The following is a 14,422-nucleotide window of genomic DNA, read 5'->3' as shown; positions in this document are numbered from 1 at the left end:
CTTTTAGTTCCGTATGGTGTTTATCTGAACCGATCCATAGATACTGCCAGAGTTAGACTAACTTCGGAGTTCGGTCTGGCAAAGCTCCGTGCATGGGCAGGAACAAAGGGAGATCTACACCATCGATATCAGGGAATCATACGGCAATGAGATACTTCGTCTCTAATCCTCGCCAAGGAGCCGAAAGTGGAAAGGAAAAGGATTCACACTAACAGGGAATCTTCCGCATCTTCGGTCTTCGGCACAACGGACCAATATACATCAGGGTAACTCTTACTTTCCACAATCTGATTGACGGAGCCTCTAGACAAGGGCTACTTGCTTTCCTTGGCACGTTGCCGTTGGCGATCTCCGTCGTGGCGTGTGTTGACTCCGTGGGAAAATAATGACATGCATCTGGGGAAACTCGGGTATCATCCACTTGGGGATCTTACCTCAAGGTACATGACCCAGCACAAAGTCGTCTGATAATACGTCCAGACCATCATATTTCTTGTTCAAGTTTTCACGGAAGAATTATGGCTATCATGACTGAATTCCCAATCTCTTTGAACGATCCCACACTGTTAGACTCTCGGGGGCTGATAAACGGTGAATGGCGGGATGCTATCGACCTGAAGACGTTTCCTGTCTATGAGCCAGCTACAGCCAGTGTGCTTTACCCATGTGCGGACTTTGGACGTGAAGAATTCGTCGAAGCAATCAATGCAGCACACGTTGGCTACAAGAGCTTTTATAAAGATACAACCGCCAAAGAGCGGGCACAGCTTCTTCGGCGATGGAATGATCTTATAATTGAGAACTCGGAAGACTGTTTGTTTTGAAACCCCTCTGCAATTACAATGGAAAGCTAACCTCTTGCAACAGTGGCCAAAATCTTATCTCTGGAAAATGGGAAGACTCTGGCCGAAGCCAAAGCAGAAGTAGCCTACGCGGCATCCTTTGTCGCCTGGTTCGCCGAAGAAGCCGTTCGCAACTACGGCGATGTGATTCCTTCGTCTTATGTGAATACGACCGTTCTCACTTACAAGGAGCCTGTTGGGGTGTGTGGAATTATCACTCCGTGGAACTTCCCTGCCGCCATGATTACTCGCAAGATTGCCCCGGCATTTGCGGCTGGTTGTTCCGTGGTGATCAAGCCTCCAAGCGAAACACCTTTTACTGCTATTGCACTCGCCAAACTGGCATTAAAGGCCGGTATTCCCTCCTCGGTCATTCATGTGATCCCCACCAAGGACCGCAAGGCTTCGCTGGAGCTAGCTATCAATCCGCTTGTGCGCAAGATCAGCTTCACCGGGTCAACAGCCGTTGGCAAAATGCTGACCAAACTGGCATCTGGCACGATGAAGAAAGTGAGCATGGAGCTTGGAGGAAACGCTCCTTTCGTCGTCTTCGAGGATGCCGACCTGGACCAGGCAGTGGATGCAGCGCTGATCTGCAAATTCCGTGCATCGGATCAAACTTGTGTTGTAAGCATACCCGCTCCATTCTTCCCATGCCGTGTTAACTCTGTCCAAGTGTGCGAATCGGCTTTACGTGCATAAACAAGTCCTCGCGCCTTTTGTCGAGAAGCTTACTACCAAGGTGCGCACCCTCAAGCTCGGCCGTGGTATCGACGACGGAACGACTCAAGGTCCGTTAGTCAACGCTGCAGCCGTAGAAAAGGTCAAAGCACACGTTGCGGATGCACTATCCAAAGGCGGCCAGTTGCAGACAGGCGGGAAGGCACCTAGCCACCTGTCTGGTTTCTTCTTCGAGCCAACAATCATAACTGGCGTGACACATGACATGGCCGTCGCAACTGACGAGACCTTTGGGCCTCTGGCAGCCATTTTTGCATTCGAGAAGGAAGAGGATGTGATGATACAGGCCAACGCTAGCGAATATGGGCTGGCTGGATACTTCTTCAGTCAGAACGTGAGTCGAATCTTCCGCGTCGCGCGTCAGCTGGAATGTGGCATGATTGGCGTCAATACCGGTCTGATCAGCGCAGCGGAAAGTCCTTTTGGTGGCGTCAAGGAAAGCGGCGTGGGCCGAGAAGGCAGCCGTTACGGCCTCAGCGAATATCGGAACATCAAGTCGGTTACTATTGGAAATTTGGGTTGAGGCTGTGAGGGACGATAGACGATTCATCTACAGACATCACCAAGTGGATATCGAGCTCTACCTCTCCCGAACCATCTACACTCTGTAATAACCCACTTCGTCCATTCAATAGTAGTAAAATACTCCCTCTACTGTTGACGAAAGCTTTTCGGGTTGACCAGATCTCCCAGCTATAATGCTATTGTAGGACTCTCCAATATGGTCGGTTCTGTTCGCTATCAGTTGGAACGATCAAGCCAAACGATTGAGCCATGTTGAACTTTGCGGGTTAGCGCACGCTTAGCGGTCTAATCGGGAAAGATTTCGGCCTAGAGGTGTGGAGTACAGAGATAACATTGGACAAATTCTAACGCCTGCATCATGCATGACTTACTCAGCTATATTGAACTCTACAGAGTATAACACTGAGTGATGACCATTTTTCGTAAACGGTTTCTTTCTCTTGACCTCGTCATTATAGGTTCTATACTGCAATATGGAGCTTCACATTTCCTTACCTCTTCTCGGTGCTTTTATGGCCCTCCTTCACTTCCTGATTTATCCAGCTCTTTTTTCGCCTCTTTCCAAAGTCCCCGCGGCCCACTGGTCGTGCCGCTTCTGCTCAATATGGATATACTGGTTGAAATGGACAAATCAAGAGAACCGCACGGTTTATGACAAACATATGAAGTTGGGAGCTGCTGTTCTTCTTGGGCCGAACCTTCTCAGCATCAACTCATTTGATGGAGTAAAGATGATATACCAGGGTGGTTTCCCGAAAACTGCCTTCTACTTCAATGGGTTTGCTATCTACAAGTAAGTCTCCAGTCCTGCCAATGTCATTTATACTGATCCCCATAACAGCACAGAGAACATCTTCACATTCAAAGACAATGCAGTACATTCCGCTCGCAAAAGAATGATCTCCAACACTTTCTCCAAATCTTTTATCATGTCATCACCAACAGCACGTGCAGCCACTCGCGATGTCTTGTTTGGAAGATATCTGCCTATAATTCGAAAAAGCGCCAGTGAAGGCAAACCTGTCGAGGTCCTCGAAATGAATTATTCATACTCAATGGATACTTTCGTGCAATGGCAATTCGGCCGTTCACTCGGTAGCAATCTGCTGGAGGATGAAAAAGAGCGAAGGTTATACATTGACGGATTTTTCGCCCCTTACCCGTTCCTCTTTTGGCTGTACTACTTCCCAAGGCTTGCAAATCTCCTTCGCAAGGTTGGCATCTTTCTGATTCCTCGATCTGTTGACGCGAAATTTGGCGCTGCCGAAGACTGGAATCTCCAGAAATGCGATAGTGCCCAGCAGCTCCTTGTCGGCTCCGACCCTATTCATAGCGATGATCAGCCTGTCGTCTTCCAGCAAGCTCTGCGGTCAATGAGCGAGCCCAAGGCTGCCAAAGGTGAATACCCACGAAGGATGCAGATCGCAAGCGACATGTTTGCCCACAGCTCGGCTGCATTCGAGACAAGCGGCAACACTGAAACATATATCTTCTACGAGATGTGCCGGAACCCCGAATGGCAGACAAAGCTTCGGCAGGAGCTACGCGGTATAAAGCTTCCACGGCAGGAGGATTTGAATAGAAAGGTCACAGTCGATGACTTCGCCGAGCCAAAAGATATTGACTCACTTCCAGTTCTCCATGCGATCATCATGGAGACCCTTCGTCTATGGCCTGCAGTACCCGGTGGCCAACCTAGAGTGGTCCCGAAGATTTGTTCTCTTGAGGGGTACTCTGATATTCCAGCTGGCACCGTTGTTCAGTCATATGCGTACATACTTCATCGCACCCCTGAAGTTTTCCCAGACCCCACCAGCTGGAAGCCCGAGCGTTGGCTTGATGCTTCACCCGAGGAGCTGGCAAATATGAAACGATGGTTTTGGGCATTTAGTAGTGGGCCACGGATGTGTATTGGTGCCAATTTTGCATATTACTGTAAGTCTTTTGGGCCTAAATCAAAGGACGATGCTAATCGACTGCTGGTTATGTAGCGATGAAATATTTGGTCGCTGCTGTTTATGCTAATTTTACTACATCTATTCATGACCACGGCGATATGGAGTTGCTCGACTTTTACCTCGCTGGACCAAAAGGCCACCGATTGGAGCTGATGTTCCATCCAGTGCCTGGCTTGTAATCTCAGTCGGCCAACGCATGGCTTTCTGTGGATCAATTTACGACCTGTCAGATAGAGCCTATATATGAGGAATTCAACGCAGTCTTCCATGGCCTTCTGAATATGATGTTACATCCATTCTTTAATGGTCCCAGGTATACGTGAGCACGAGACTCTTGCCCCCGGCGAGAAATGAATCACCCAAGTAAGAGGTGAAGCGTGTACGTGCAAGTGTTATCTATATACACAAAGTAAACAGAGGTCCGGTGTACAGTACCTCCGTAAATAGAATAACAAAAGTATTCTGTCCAGTTGGACAGGATCCACTGGGTGCCAAGTTCCAGACGCGTGTTTTAGCGAAGTTTCCGTCAACTGGCGAGCCTCCCGCCAACTGGCAAGTCTCCCGCCAACTGGTAAGGCTATTCCTACGAATTGCGCTAGGTAATAATCCCACTGCGACACGTGCTGCGTCTGATGGACAATGTGGGCATTGTGAATATTAAAGAAAGGACGACGAGCAATACCTGCCCGGTCGACTCGGCATCTTTATCGACATCACAGACTTCAGAACTTAGAAGACCCATCTTCATGGAGTGCTGTGCATTCAGCAATGCATATACTTACCTTCACTGAAGTCTAAAGAGTGTGGGTCTGGTGGTGTACGAGTTTCTGTGGAGGGGTATGCATACTATACTGGTTATCACACCTTTGTAGTAGAGAAGGAAGATGGCCTTGGGGTGGATGGATTCTCTGTCAGGGACATTGCTTTGTAGGTGGTTGTGCAATTGTATGTTTATATTGCATATGAAAGGCTGGAAAGGCTGGATTGTCAACTCAATCGGGATCTGGGCCGGTGGCCTCGCCTCGACAGAGCGCGGCTGCCACTGGACCACTCTGTCCCATTCGTCACTCTTTCTTGAGGGTATGCGGTCGCTTCCTATTCCTGATTAAGGTAATTTCCTGCTAAAAAGTCAGGAAAAATAACTGGCTAATGAAAAGAGGGTAATGAATTCAGTCATATCCTTGGAGCAGCACTGTCCTGCATACAAGGGCGGCAACCATCGATATCCAAAAGAATGCAATTTTTGCAATTTTGGCTGCGACACTACTACAAAGACAAGGAAATGGAAATGTTTGTAATGTAACAAAAAGGCGAGCTTGTTCTTGAAAGGAAAAGGAGACAAAATATTGTACATCATGTGTGGGGGATGGACAAGGCGTAAAACAAAAGAAATTCTAAGGGTAGTCTCTATTATCCTCCCGAGCATATTAGACTCGAGTCCTCTATTTACCAATCTCAACACCGCCAGTGGCACCGAGAATGCGCTTGATGTCACCGTAGATGGCGAACTGACCGGCAGTGATGGAGCCAACCATGAAGAGACGGGCACCAATACCACCGTAAGAGCCACGGATACCGAGCTCCTTGGCGATCTTGATGAGACGGGTGACAGTACCCTCACCAGGGGCACCCTGGGTCTTGTTGATCTTGGAGAGCATGGTGTCGGCGGGCTGGGAGATGATGGCGGCGGCGAGACCGGCGATGAGACCGGAGCCGAGGTTGATACCGGTCTTGCCACTGTCGGAGAGGGTCTCCTTGTTGACGCGGGCGAGGATGGCCTCGGAGACCTTCTCGAAGACGACGAACTTGACCATGGTGTAGGGGACCCTGGGAACGTTGAGTTAGGGTGGAGTCTTTTGACAAAGTATATTGTGGGGAAATGAACACTCTGCTTGAACAGGATGGGTTCAAAAGTCACGACCTCCCCCCCCCCCCCTGCTTAGGGATGTCCAGAGTGACGTCGAGCTTAAGCATGCGGTGCTGGGCGGTTGGGAGGTCGATGATCTCGGTGACTTGATCCTGGCGTTCCTTGACGAACTCCTCGATTGCGGCCCCCCGCCAATCATCGTTTTCCCACTCCACACACTCCACACATGAGCTTCGCCAGTCTGCTTCGGGAAGTCTTCGGAAAGTCTTCAACCAACATGGGATTCATCAACCGCCGGTCCCCAGGTGGCTACGCGGTACATGAAAATCCAGAAGTGGGCGGATGGAGGCTGCAGAGAACGGCGAAAGTGTACCCGTGGTCCTTTAATTGCACAACTTCGGCCTCATTGATGAATCCGAAGCGAAGCCAGCTCCACAGCCATGCCACAGTTCCATTATTTCCTTGGATGTGGTGCACAGTCAACGTCGATAGCTGCTCTTGACCCAGCGTCTTCCGTGTTTCTCGATCGTCCGGAGTCCCTTTGAGACCTGACTTGTGCGTGTGCTGAAAGTGAAACCCCACCCGGTATCGACTTTGACAGCTCCAGCAAGAACTTGAGCTGACTTTGGGAGAGTCAAAGATTCGAAGATTGATGGGAGTAGAGAGCCCTCAATTTCCATGTCTGGTCGTGGGTTATTGTAAGGGTTCTTCGTTTGGTGCTCCGGGTAGCAGATGGTTTGTGTTTCGATTATGTTGATCCAGCCTTTTGAGGTGCCGGCGATTGTGGTTGCCGAAAGCTGGCAGATACTGAAGTCCATGTTTCTCGGTGACGATGGTTTGAGACCTGACTCGCGAGTGTGCTGAAAGCCCATTGCTCGTTTTTTGAACTTTTTTCCGTTGCGTTGTGTCTCCTTCTCGTGTTTTCGTCCTTAACAAATAGAATGCACGAGAGGCACACGTTCAACTGCCCTCCGGGGCACCCAGCCAACTATTCCATTCCTCTTCACAGTCAACAGCCTCAACTCGCTTCTCCAACGCTTCCAGCCGTTGAAGTAGACGTTTTTGCTCAACCTGAGCAGCATCCTCTATCTCAGAAGATCAGAGTCAACATCATCCGCAGTCCGCTCCCGACTTGCTAAGCCGCCAAGATCTTGGCACATGTCTGGGGCTTTGACGCCAGACGAATGATCCAGATGTTTCAGCGCCAGCCATCACGAGACACTATCCCCAAATTGCCGAGGCAGTCGACGGTAGGGTATAATGAGGTATCCACCGCGCCGTATATTGCCTGCTAGTTTTATGAAGGCCATGGCTCTGAGGATGTTGTCAACTTGTCATAGCCTGCTTCGTGTGCGCTCTTGCGGAAATGATACGCTCAACTCGGCGACAATCGGGCCATCATCGATGACAAAGCAGACGAGAGACATAATACAGCGGGGTGAAAGTAGGCGAAGCTCTCGTGCTTGATCAGCACACGTCTTCCAGAGAAAATCTCAGAGAAAGACTCAATAACCTCACTCATGGCGAGCAAGGTCAGAGACTTGTATGGGATCCGGCAACGGTCTTGGAGCGAGGCCGGTATTGAGAAGCCCATTCACAGGACGAGTCTCGGTGGGTCCCGCCTGGCTTGTGAACTGTACTGGGACGCGCAGGGCATGCAGCAGCCCTTGATGACTATCCTCAGCCGACGGTCATAAATGGGGACCTGTCATACCAAAGGGCAAACACGTTAGCCGTCAAGGATTTCATGTCGTTCCAGTTCAGATGGGTATCGATAACTTACTGCGGCGTTTAGTCGAGTCCGTTCATCGTCCGACGGCCACCGTTGGATCGCCGTCGAGTAGATGGTCCAACTTCCATCCTTTGCTGCTCACACGGAGAACAATTGGAGCTCCGTTCCTCGTGGATGATAGGCGAGCAGAAGATGCCTAATGATAAAGGTGTGTACGGGAGGAGGAGAAGAAAGAAAAGAATTGGACTGGGGATGATCCTCTATTTATGTCGATTGATCCAGACTAGGCAACGCATCCGCGTGCATGAGAACCAACAAATACGGCGGCAGCTCTCGACCATATCCATGCCTCGTTGGGAAAGAGATGGCTGCGGTCATGAGGCCCCAGCCGCCGCAATTTAGGCGACGCCGAATTGGGCGAGAGCCCTCTGAGGATGTTGTCCGGAGCAAGCGCCGGCGAGGTGATCCCAGCCGCGCTGAATAGGGTCATTCTGGATTAGGCAGCGCTTTTCCGAACCACTACTGGCACTACTACCTATGCAACTCATCAAGGGAAAACTGTTCTTGACCGGGATCAGTCTACAAAGTTTCGTGACGGACGGCAGCATTATAATATCAATGATCAGCGATGATAACTTTGTAATGGCTCGTGCAGGCAGACAGCTTGAATAGCGCAGCCTCCGTTACAGGTATAATATCAAGAGTCAGGCAGTCTTTGTAGCATCAGGGTCCGCAACTATGAGATAGGGTTCATGATGCGGATGGTGTGGATGTCGGACAAAAACATGGCAAGCTTGCAGCAAGAAATGGGAACGTGTATGGCAGAATCTATTACAAGTAAGATGTTCAGGTTCAGGCTGTCTCTGCATGTGCAGTGTCAGGGCCTACAGCTGTGATACAAAGCTACAGCAGCAGCTACAGGATGCCGATGATGGGGGGTGATGGATTTGAAAGAGATGAAAGGAGATGGCGGGATCCTTGCCAAGACTCGATCTCCCGCCAACTGGCAAGCCTTCCGCCAACTGACAACCTAGGTTATGTTCCTACGAATTGCGCTAATAATCCCACTGCGACACGTGCTTCGTCTGATCTGGGCATTTAATTGTATGGCAAAAGGTAACTATCAAGAGCAAGCTTCTCAGAAATAAGCAAAAATCAGTCACATAAAGATCGCAACTCTTCGCTCTACTGCAGGCACTTCTCAGAGAAGGGTTACAGGTTCATTGTCCATAAAGACGGCAACGTTCATAAAACCAGGGCCAAATGTGAAATCAACCGTCGTCCCCTTCTTCAAATACACGAACTCCCCCTTGGTCAGAACAAAGTGGTCCCCACCATGAACGTTCAGTTTGACCCAACCGTCCGTGACAAAGAAAAACTCATCACACGGATAGGTCAATGTTGCAGTCCCTGTTTCCTTTGCGGCTGCCGCGACGACTTTCCCGTCGGCCGAACGAAACATGATGGATTTCTCACCACCGTACTCAGGGAGGGGTTCCCAGGGGAAACTGGTGTACGGCCCGTATGGTACATCGGATGGTGATTCTGATCCCGTGGTGTTGGGAACTGATGGTGCCATTTCCTGTTTGATGTCAGTTATGGGCTGATAGAAGGGGAAGTTCGGGGTACGGACTTTGAAGGGGTCTGTTGAGATAAGGGGACAGGAAGAAGTATGTGCGGGTGATTCAGAGGGTCATTACTCAGATTATACTGTATACCAAGTATTTATAGGTAGACAATGAATCCCGAGAGGCTGATCCTTCAGCCTTCTCTTGCCAGATCTAGCATATATCCGAATATCTCTGACCAATGGCAATCTAGTGAGTTTCATGCTCTGACCTGTATCTATAGGGAAACAAAAAAGAATCGGCATTAAATGGAAATGATTCATCTAGGAAATATACATAGTAGCTAATCTCTAAGGAATCCAGGGAAATTGGAAGTTTGAGCTTTCACCCAGTCCAAGTAGCTGTTAAGCCCTCCGAAATAGAAATTCGTGTTTGCTTTTCGCCCCGGAATATTTTGACCAAAGATCCAGCTTGCCGTCGTAGTGAACAAAGACCCTTCGACGAGTTGATTGCACAAGTCGATCCACCCTGTTTCTGCTTCAGTGGACACTTCCATAATCCTTGGCTTTGCCTTGGAGTGGCCGTTGGTAGTGCCATTGGTCGTGCCGTTGGTGACATTCCCCTCGGCATATTCAATACATGACATGATGAAATTGATTTCACTCTCAATGACAGGAGGGAAATTGGCGAATGGGCCTTGAGGACCGGCAACAATGAACATGTTGGGGAAACCTGCGCAGGCGATGCTGCCAAAAGCTCGAGGGCCGTTCTTCCAATGCTCTTGGATTGTCTTCCCATTCCGTCCTGTGATCTTGACCCGCATGTAGTTGCCTTCAATAGCATCGAAGCCGGTGGCAAATATCAGGACGTCGAGATGATGGGTTTTTCCGTCCGCTGTCTGAATGCCTTCGGGGACGATCTCGTGGATCGGCGTTTCCTTGAGATCGATCACGTCAACATTCTCACGATTGAAGATCTCATAGTAGCCGGTGTCGCAGAGTGGTCGGCGGGCGTATAGGTCCTTTGGCTTTAGGATTGCTGCCCTGCGGGGATCTTTCACCATTTCATCAATCTTTCCACGGATGAAGTTGCATGCCTCTTCGTTGGCATCCTTGTTCGTTGTAATGTCTCCAAAGGCGCTGAACATGAAACGGAATCCATTTCCTTCCTCCCAGACCTTCTGGAAAGCCTTCTTCCGCTCCTCGGGGCTAGCGTCCATGGTCTTGCGTTTGGACTCTGGCACACCGAACCCAACAACCGATGACCAAACATTGTCCCAGATTTGCTCGTAAGTAGCGTTGATCTTGTCGCGATATTCTTTTGCAACAGGGCGCTGGCCACTCGGGACCGAATATTGAGGATGGCGTTGGAAGGATGTCAGACTTCCGACGATCGGAGCAATCGCCGTCATCACTTGTGTTCCTGTAGATCCATTCCCAACGATGCCGACCTTCTTTCCTTCGAGGTTCAAGTCTTCGGGCCAGCGTGCTGTATGAACCAGGTCGCCAGCGAAAGACAAAAGACCAGCAATGTTCGGGTAATGGACTTTCGAGAGCAATCCGAGAGAGTTGACCAAATAGCGGGCACTGATGTTCGACTCTTCGGAGCCGGAGCAGGTGATCATCCATCTCTGAGTGTCCTCGTTCCATGTCGCCGACGTCATCTCGGTCTCGAATGTCATGTACTTCCGGAGATCGTGTTTATCGGTGATGTGCTGGAGGTACTTCAGAATTTCGGGCTGGTAGAGGTAGTGATGAGTCCAGGGATAGGTTTGCAAATCTTCCTTGTCCCATGAATATCGGTAAAGGTAGCTTTCGGTGTCACTCATAGCACCTGGATATCGATTCCAATACCAGGTGCCACCGACGTCGCTGGCAATGTCCACACATTTGACCGACAGTCCCATACGCGACAGGCGGTACGTAGTGTAAATTCCTCCAACGCCAGCGCCGACAACGAACGCATCGACCTCAATGGTTTCCGACATGTCTCAGGTGTAAAAATGAAGTGCGATAGGGGATATAGTGAACTGACAGTTCGAGTTCCCCCCCCCCCGTATCTCTCTTATAACAATACTGACAATGAATGAACCCCATACTCGGCCTCATCATCGCGTCTACTCCTGATGTGGAAAGTTAAGGGATCCAACCAGGTGTAGTAGTACCACAGCTGTCTTCCGACATGCTGGAAAGCGACTGTACGCTAGTGAAACAACAAATCACCTCTAAGATCATAAGATGTAAGTCTGAGATGATCTGCCACCAATCGGCAAACCGTCCTTTATCAATCGCGGGGACTGATATGTTGCCTATTTGGGCCAGAACGCGAGGTGGGGGCTGTGGGGAGCGGGGGTAGTCTCACCCACACCCGGTGACCCGGCTTACCGGCTATGAGGCCCCAAGTGGGTTTCACTTTCGGTTATCTCGCACTCCATAGTCCATACGAAGGCCTTGAGCCTGGGGTTTCACCTTGCTATTAGTTTTTGCTAATCTCTTGGGCTTTTTCACCTTCCCCCATTTTTCCCCTTTGTCATTGAGTTCTGCACATTCTCAAACAGATCGTTCTGATGCCTTCTTTTCGAGTGCGCTTCGCGCCCCAGCGGTCTTTCCCTGGCCAGAATGAGACAAGTACAGCCGTACCGGATACTTCCCTATCCAGCCCGACTCATACCCGCTCCCGATCGGGCTGTCGAGGCTGCCGCCAACGCCGAGTCAAGTGCGACGAGACCTTTCCAGTGTGCTTGCGATGTCGCCGCCGGGGGTCCATCTGCCAGCCCGTTCTTCCAGCCTCTCAATGGCAGCCGGAGGTCTGGTGTCTAGGTACAGCAGACCCCGTCTCGCAGCCCACCCAGCCGATTAATGCCGATGTCGATGTGAACTCGCGGCTGCTTCAGTACTGGTTTGAGCGCATGTCTCAAATCATGAGTCTTGATCGGGATCGGAATCCGATGTCGTTCCCGATTGTCAAGTACTTGTCTGCCTCGAGTTCGCTGGTGTATGTCATTCAGTGCGTGAGTGCCGGTCATGAACAATATTTCCAGCCCTCCCACATGACCCTGAGTCTGGAGGAGCGGAGCAAGGCTTTACGGAACCTTCGCCAGGAACTGCAATCTGAGAGCTTAGACTCGGCCCTCCGCTCCCTTATCATTCTCATGTTGGGTATGTCGTCCTCCTGGATCACTACTCAGCCCACGGAGTATGGGCGGGAGCATCTACTAGCCGCCCAGGCTTCTGTCGATATGACGCTGGAGCAGCAAGCTACAGTGGATGATGAGTTGCTCCATCTCACAGTGGGGTTCTATGTTTATTGGGATATGGCCTGTTCTTTCTGTCTCGACATAGCCCATCACACTCAGGCCCCTCGAACTCTGCTGGCGGCATACGTCACGGCCTCGCGCTCGCGCTTTCACACAATCACATCTCACTCCATGGACCTCTACTTCTTACTCGGGCAGCTCGGCCGGTACTGTCGTGCAGTTGCGGACGGTATGCCACGAGACTTCGTACGCGAGACGACTTTCGAGTCCGACCTGCACTCCTACACTTCCGCTGAAGAGAACCCATCTGCGCACCTGCTGGCCGAGGCCTTCCGCAACCACGGACTTCTCATGCTGTACCGCCTATGTGGCCGAAAGATTCATCTTGCAGTAGAGGCTGGATCGGACGGCGAAGAAGACGACAGCGGATGTCCAATCCGAGCGCTGGCGTTACGGACTCTAGGAATGTTGTTCGTAACACCGATTAGCTCGCCATACGTAAACTTGCACACACTCCCATTGCTAAGTGCCGGGGCTGAATTAGAATCAAAGGATACTGAGCTGCGTGAGCGGGTGATAGAGCAACTCCGGGCTGTCTACTCCACGAACCGCATTCCGCCAACGCTGTGGGTAATTGAGCTGCTTCAAGAGCTCTGGAATTTACACGACTCCGGCGTTGAAATGACCTGGCTAGATCTCATGTTGGCCAAACAGTGGCGTCTACGAATTGGCTAGGTGAACTTGTTACAACATACTGCCTGAAAGGATTTCATGAACGTCACTCTATGAATACAAAACACAATTGTTGTTTGTTTACTGCTCGGTCTGCAGTTTATACGAGCGTGACCTTATCTTCCAGGTCGATGAAGACAGCAACATTCGCAAAGTCTTCGCTGCAGTCAAACGTAATTGTCTGGCCCTTTTTCATCACCATCAGATCGCCCTTACCAAGTGTAAAGGACTCGCCGCCGTGCACTTCGATATGGATTGTTCCTTGGGTGACGAAAAGAAATTCATCCACCGGCCATACCAATGTGTCTTTTCCCTTTTCGCGCAACATTCCCACGACCACCTTGCCATCAGCGGACCGGTAGATGATCGACTTTGTTCCCGCGTACATGGGAAATGGTTGCTCGGGAAAAGATTCCCAGGAACCGTAGGGGACAGTGTTGGGTTCTGAAGAACCGGTTTCGTTTCCTTGGCCATGCGGCATGATGCGAGTATGATTTTTGCTTGTGGGAATTTAGAATTTCTTTACTTGCTCATTAGCAATCGATTCGAAGCATGTTTGTCCATCACGTACCAGGTATAGATCAGTCAATAGTTGGTAGAATGAAAGTGTATCCCCAAGGAAGATATGTCTACTTTATGTAAATGTCAGGCTTCGGTAGTACCGGTACAATTGAGCTCTCATTCGATCTCGCTTTAACTTCAGATTAGGAAACGAACAACTAGGAATGTGGGCCCGACACCATTACTTACGCATGCTGAGCTCACCTGGGCACATCAAGCGGCTTAGTCTTCCGCATGTCCGCTCATTACAGCAGCAGGAGCAGCTGTCGGGATGAAATATAGTGTCCCAAGATACATTTCAAACGCAGCCACTAGACAATCGCATCCATGCCCCCAAATGGAACTTTGCCGAGATCCCGTCGCGGGGGACTGATATCAAACCGTAGCTCCACTCAACCCGCTTATGTTCCCAATGCGGCAAGCAGATGTATAGGGCACTCGAGTCCTTTTTGGTGGCGTCTCAATCCACCTACCAAGATCACCAGATAGCAGTAGCTGTAAGTGAAGCTATCACCATCTTGTTTACCACCTACTTCTTGCATCGGAAATGATAATCTGAGCGCGCCACGGAATTGAAGGCGCTTTAGGTATTAGTATCCCGCGATCTGGAGAGCATCCACATAAAGAGCGTCTCTCACCC

General features: G+C 50.2%; 7 protein-coding genes across 7 annotated transcripts; 4 read left to right on the top strand and 3 right to left on the bottom strand.

The window, feature by feature from the left end:
* Positions 1–527: 527 nt before the first annotated feature.
* On the top strand, positions 528–2,106 carry N7515_003537 (NAD-dependent succinate-semialdehyde dehydrogenase; the record flags this gene model as incomplete). The annotated part of the gene is made up of 3 exons (XM_056664281.1): positions 528–813; positions 868–1,469; positions 1,519–2,106. The coding sequence occupies 3 exons, from the start codon at positions 528–530 to the stop codon at positions 2,104–2,106; spliced, it is 1,476 nt and encodes a 491-aa protein (XP_056523338.1).
* Positions 2,107–2,581: 475 nt separating this feature from the next.
* N7515_003536 (cytochrome P450) lies at positions 2,582–4,245 on the top strand (the record flags this gene model as incomplete). Its single annotated transcript, XM_056664280.1, has 3 exons — positions 2,582–2,901; positions 2,950–4,043; positions 4,100–4,245. 3 exons carry the CDS (start codon positions 2,582–2,584, stop codon positions 4,243–4,245), a joined length of 1,560 nt encoding a protein of 519 aa, XP_056523337.1.
* Positions 4,246–5,421: 1,176 nt separating this feature from the next.
* Positions 5,422–5,949, top strand: N7515_003535 (uncharacterized protein; the record flags this gene model as incomplete). The annotated part of the gene is made up of 1 exon (XM_056664279.1): positions 5,422–5,949. The coding sequence occupies one exon, from the start codon at positions 5,422–5,424 to the stop codon at positions 5,947–5,949; it is 528 nt and encodes a 175-aa protein (XP_056523336.1).
* Positions 5,950–8,866: 2,917 nt separating this feature from the next.
* N7515_003534 (uncharacterized protein) lies at positions 8,867–9,244 on the bottom strand (the record flags this gene model as incomplete). The annotated part of the gene is made up of 1 exon (XM_056664278.1): positions 8,867–9,244. One exon carries the CDS (start codon positions 9,242–9,244, stop codon positions 8,867–8,869), a length of 378 nt encoding a protein of 125 aa, XP_056523335.1.
* Positions 9,245–9,576: 332 nt separating this feature from the next.
* On the bottom strand, positions 9,577–11,220 carry N7515_003533 (flavin-containing monooxygenase; the record flags this gene model as incomplete). Its single annotated transcript, XM_056664277.1, has 1 exon — positions 9,577–11,220. One exon carries the CDS (start codon positions 11,218–11,220, stop codon positions 9,577–9,579), a length of 1,644 nt encoding a protein of 547 aa, XP_056523334.1.
* A 579-nt stretch (positions 11,221–11,799) lies between these two features.
* N7515_003532 (Zn(II)2Cys6 transcription factor) lies at positions 11,800–13,224 on the top strand (the record flags this gene model as incomplete). Its single annotated transcript, XM_056664276.1, has 1 exon — positions 11,800–13,224. One exon carries the CDS (start codon positions 11,800–11,802, stop codon positions 13,222–13,224), a length of 1,425 nt encoding a protein of 474 aa, XP_056523333.1.
* Positions 13,225–13,321: 97 nt separating this feature from the next.
* Positions 13,322–13,702, bottom strand: N7515_003531 (uncharacterized protein; the record flags this gene model as incomplete). Its single annotated transcript, XM_056664275.1, has 1 exon — positions 13,322–13,702. The coding sequence occupies one exon, from the start codon at positions 13,700–13,702 to the stop codon at positions 13,322–13,324; it is 381 nt and encodes a 126-aa protein (XP_056523332.1).
* Between the last annotated feature and the right edge of the window lie 720 nt (positions 13,703–14,422).

Source organism: Penicillium bovifimosum (genome assembly GCF_028826915.1).
Source record: "Penicillium bovifimosum strain IBT 22155 chromosome Unknown utg000003l_segment0_segment0, whole genome shotgun sequence".
NCBI classification, from domain to species: Eukaryota; Fungi; Ascomycota; class Eurotiomycetes; order Eurotiales; family Aspergillaceae; genus Penicillium; species Penicillium bovifimosum.
Note: the sequence above shows the minus strand (reverse complement) of the source record. Positions and strands in the feature narration are given on the sequence as shown.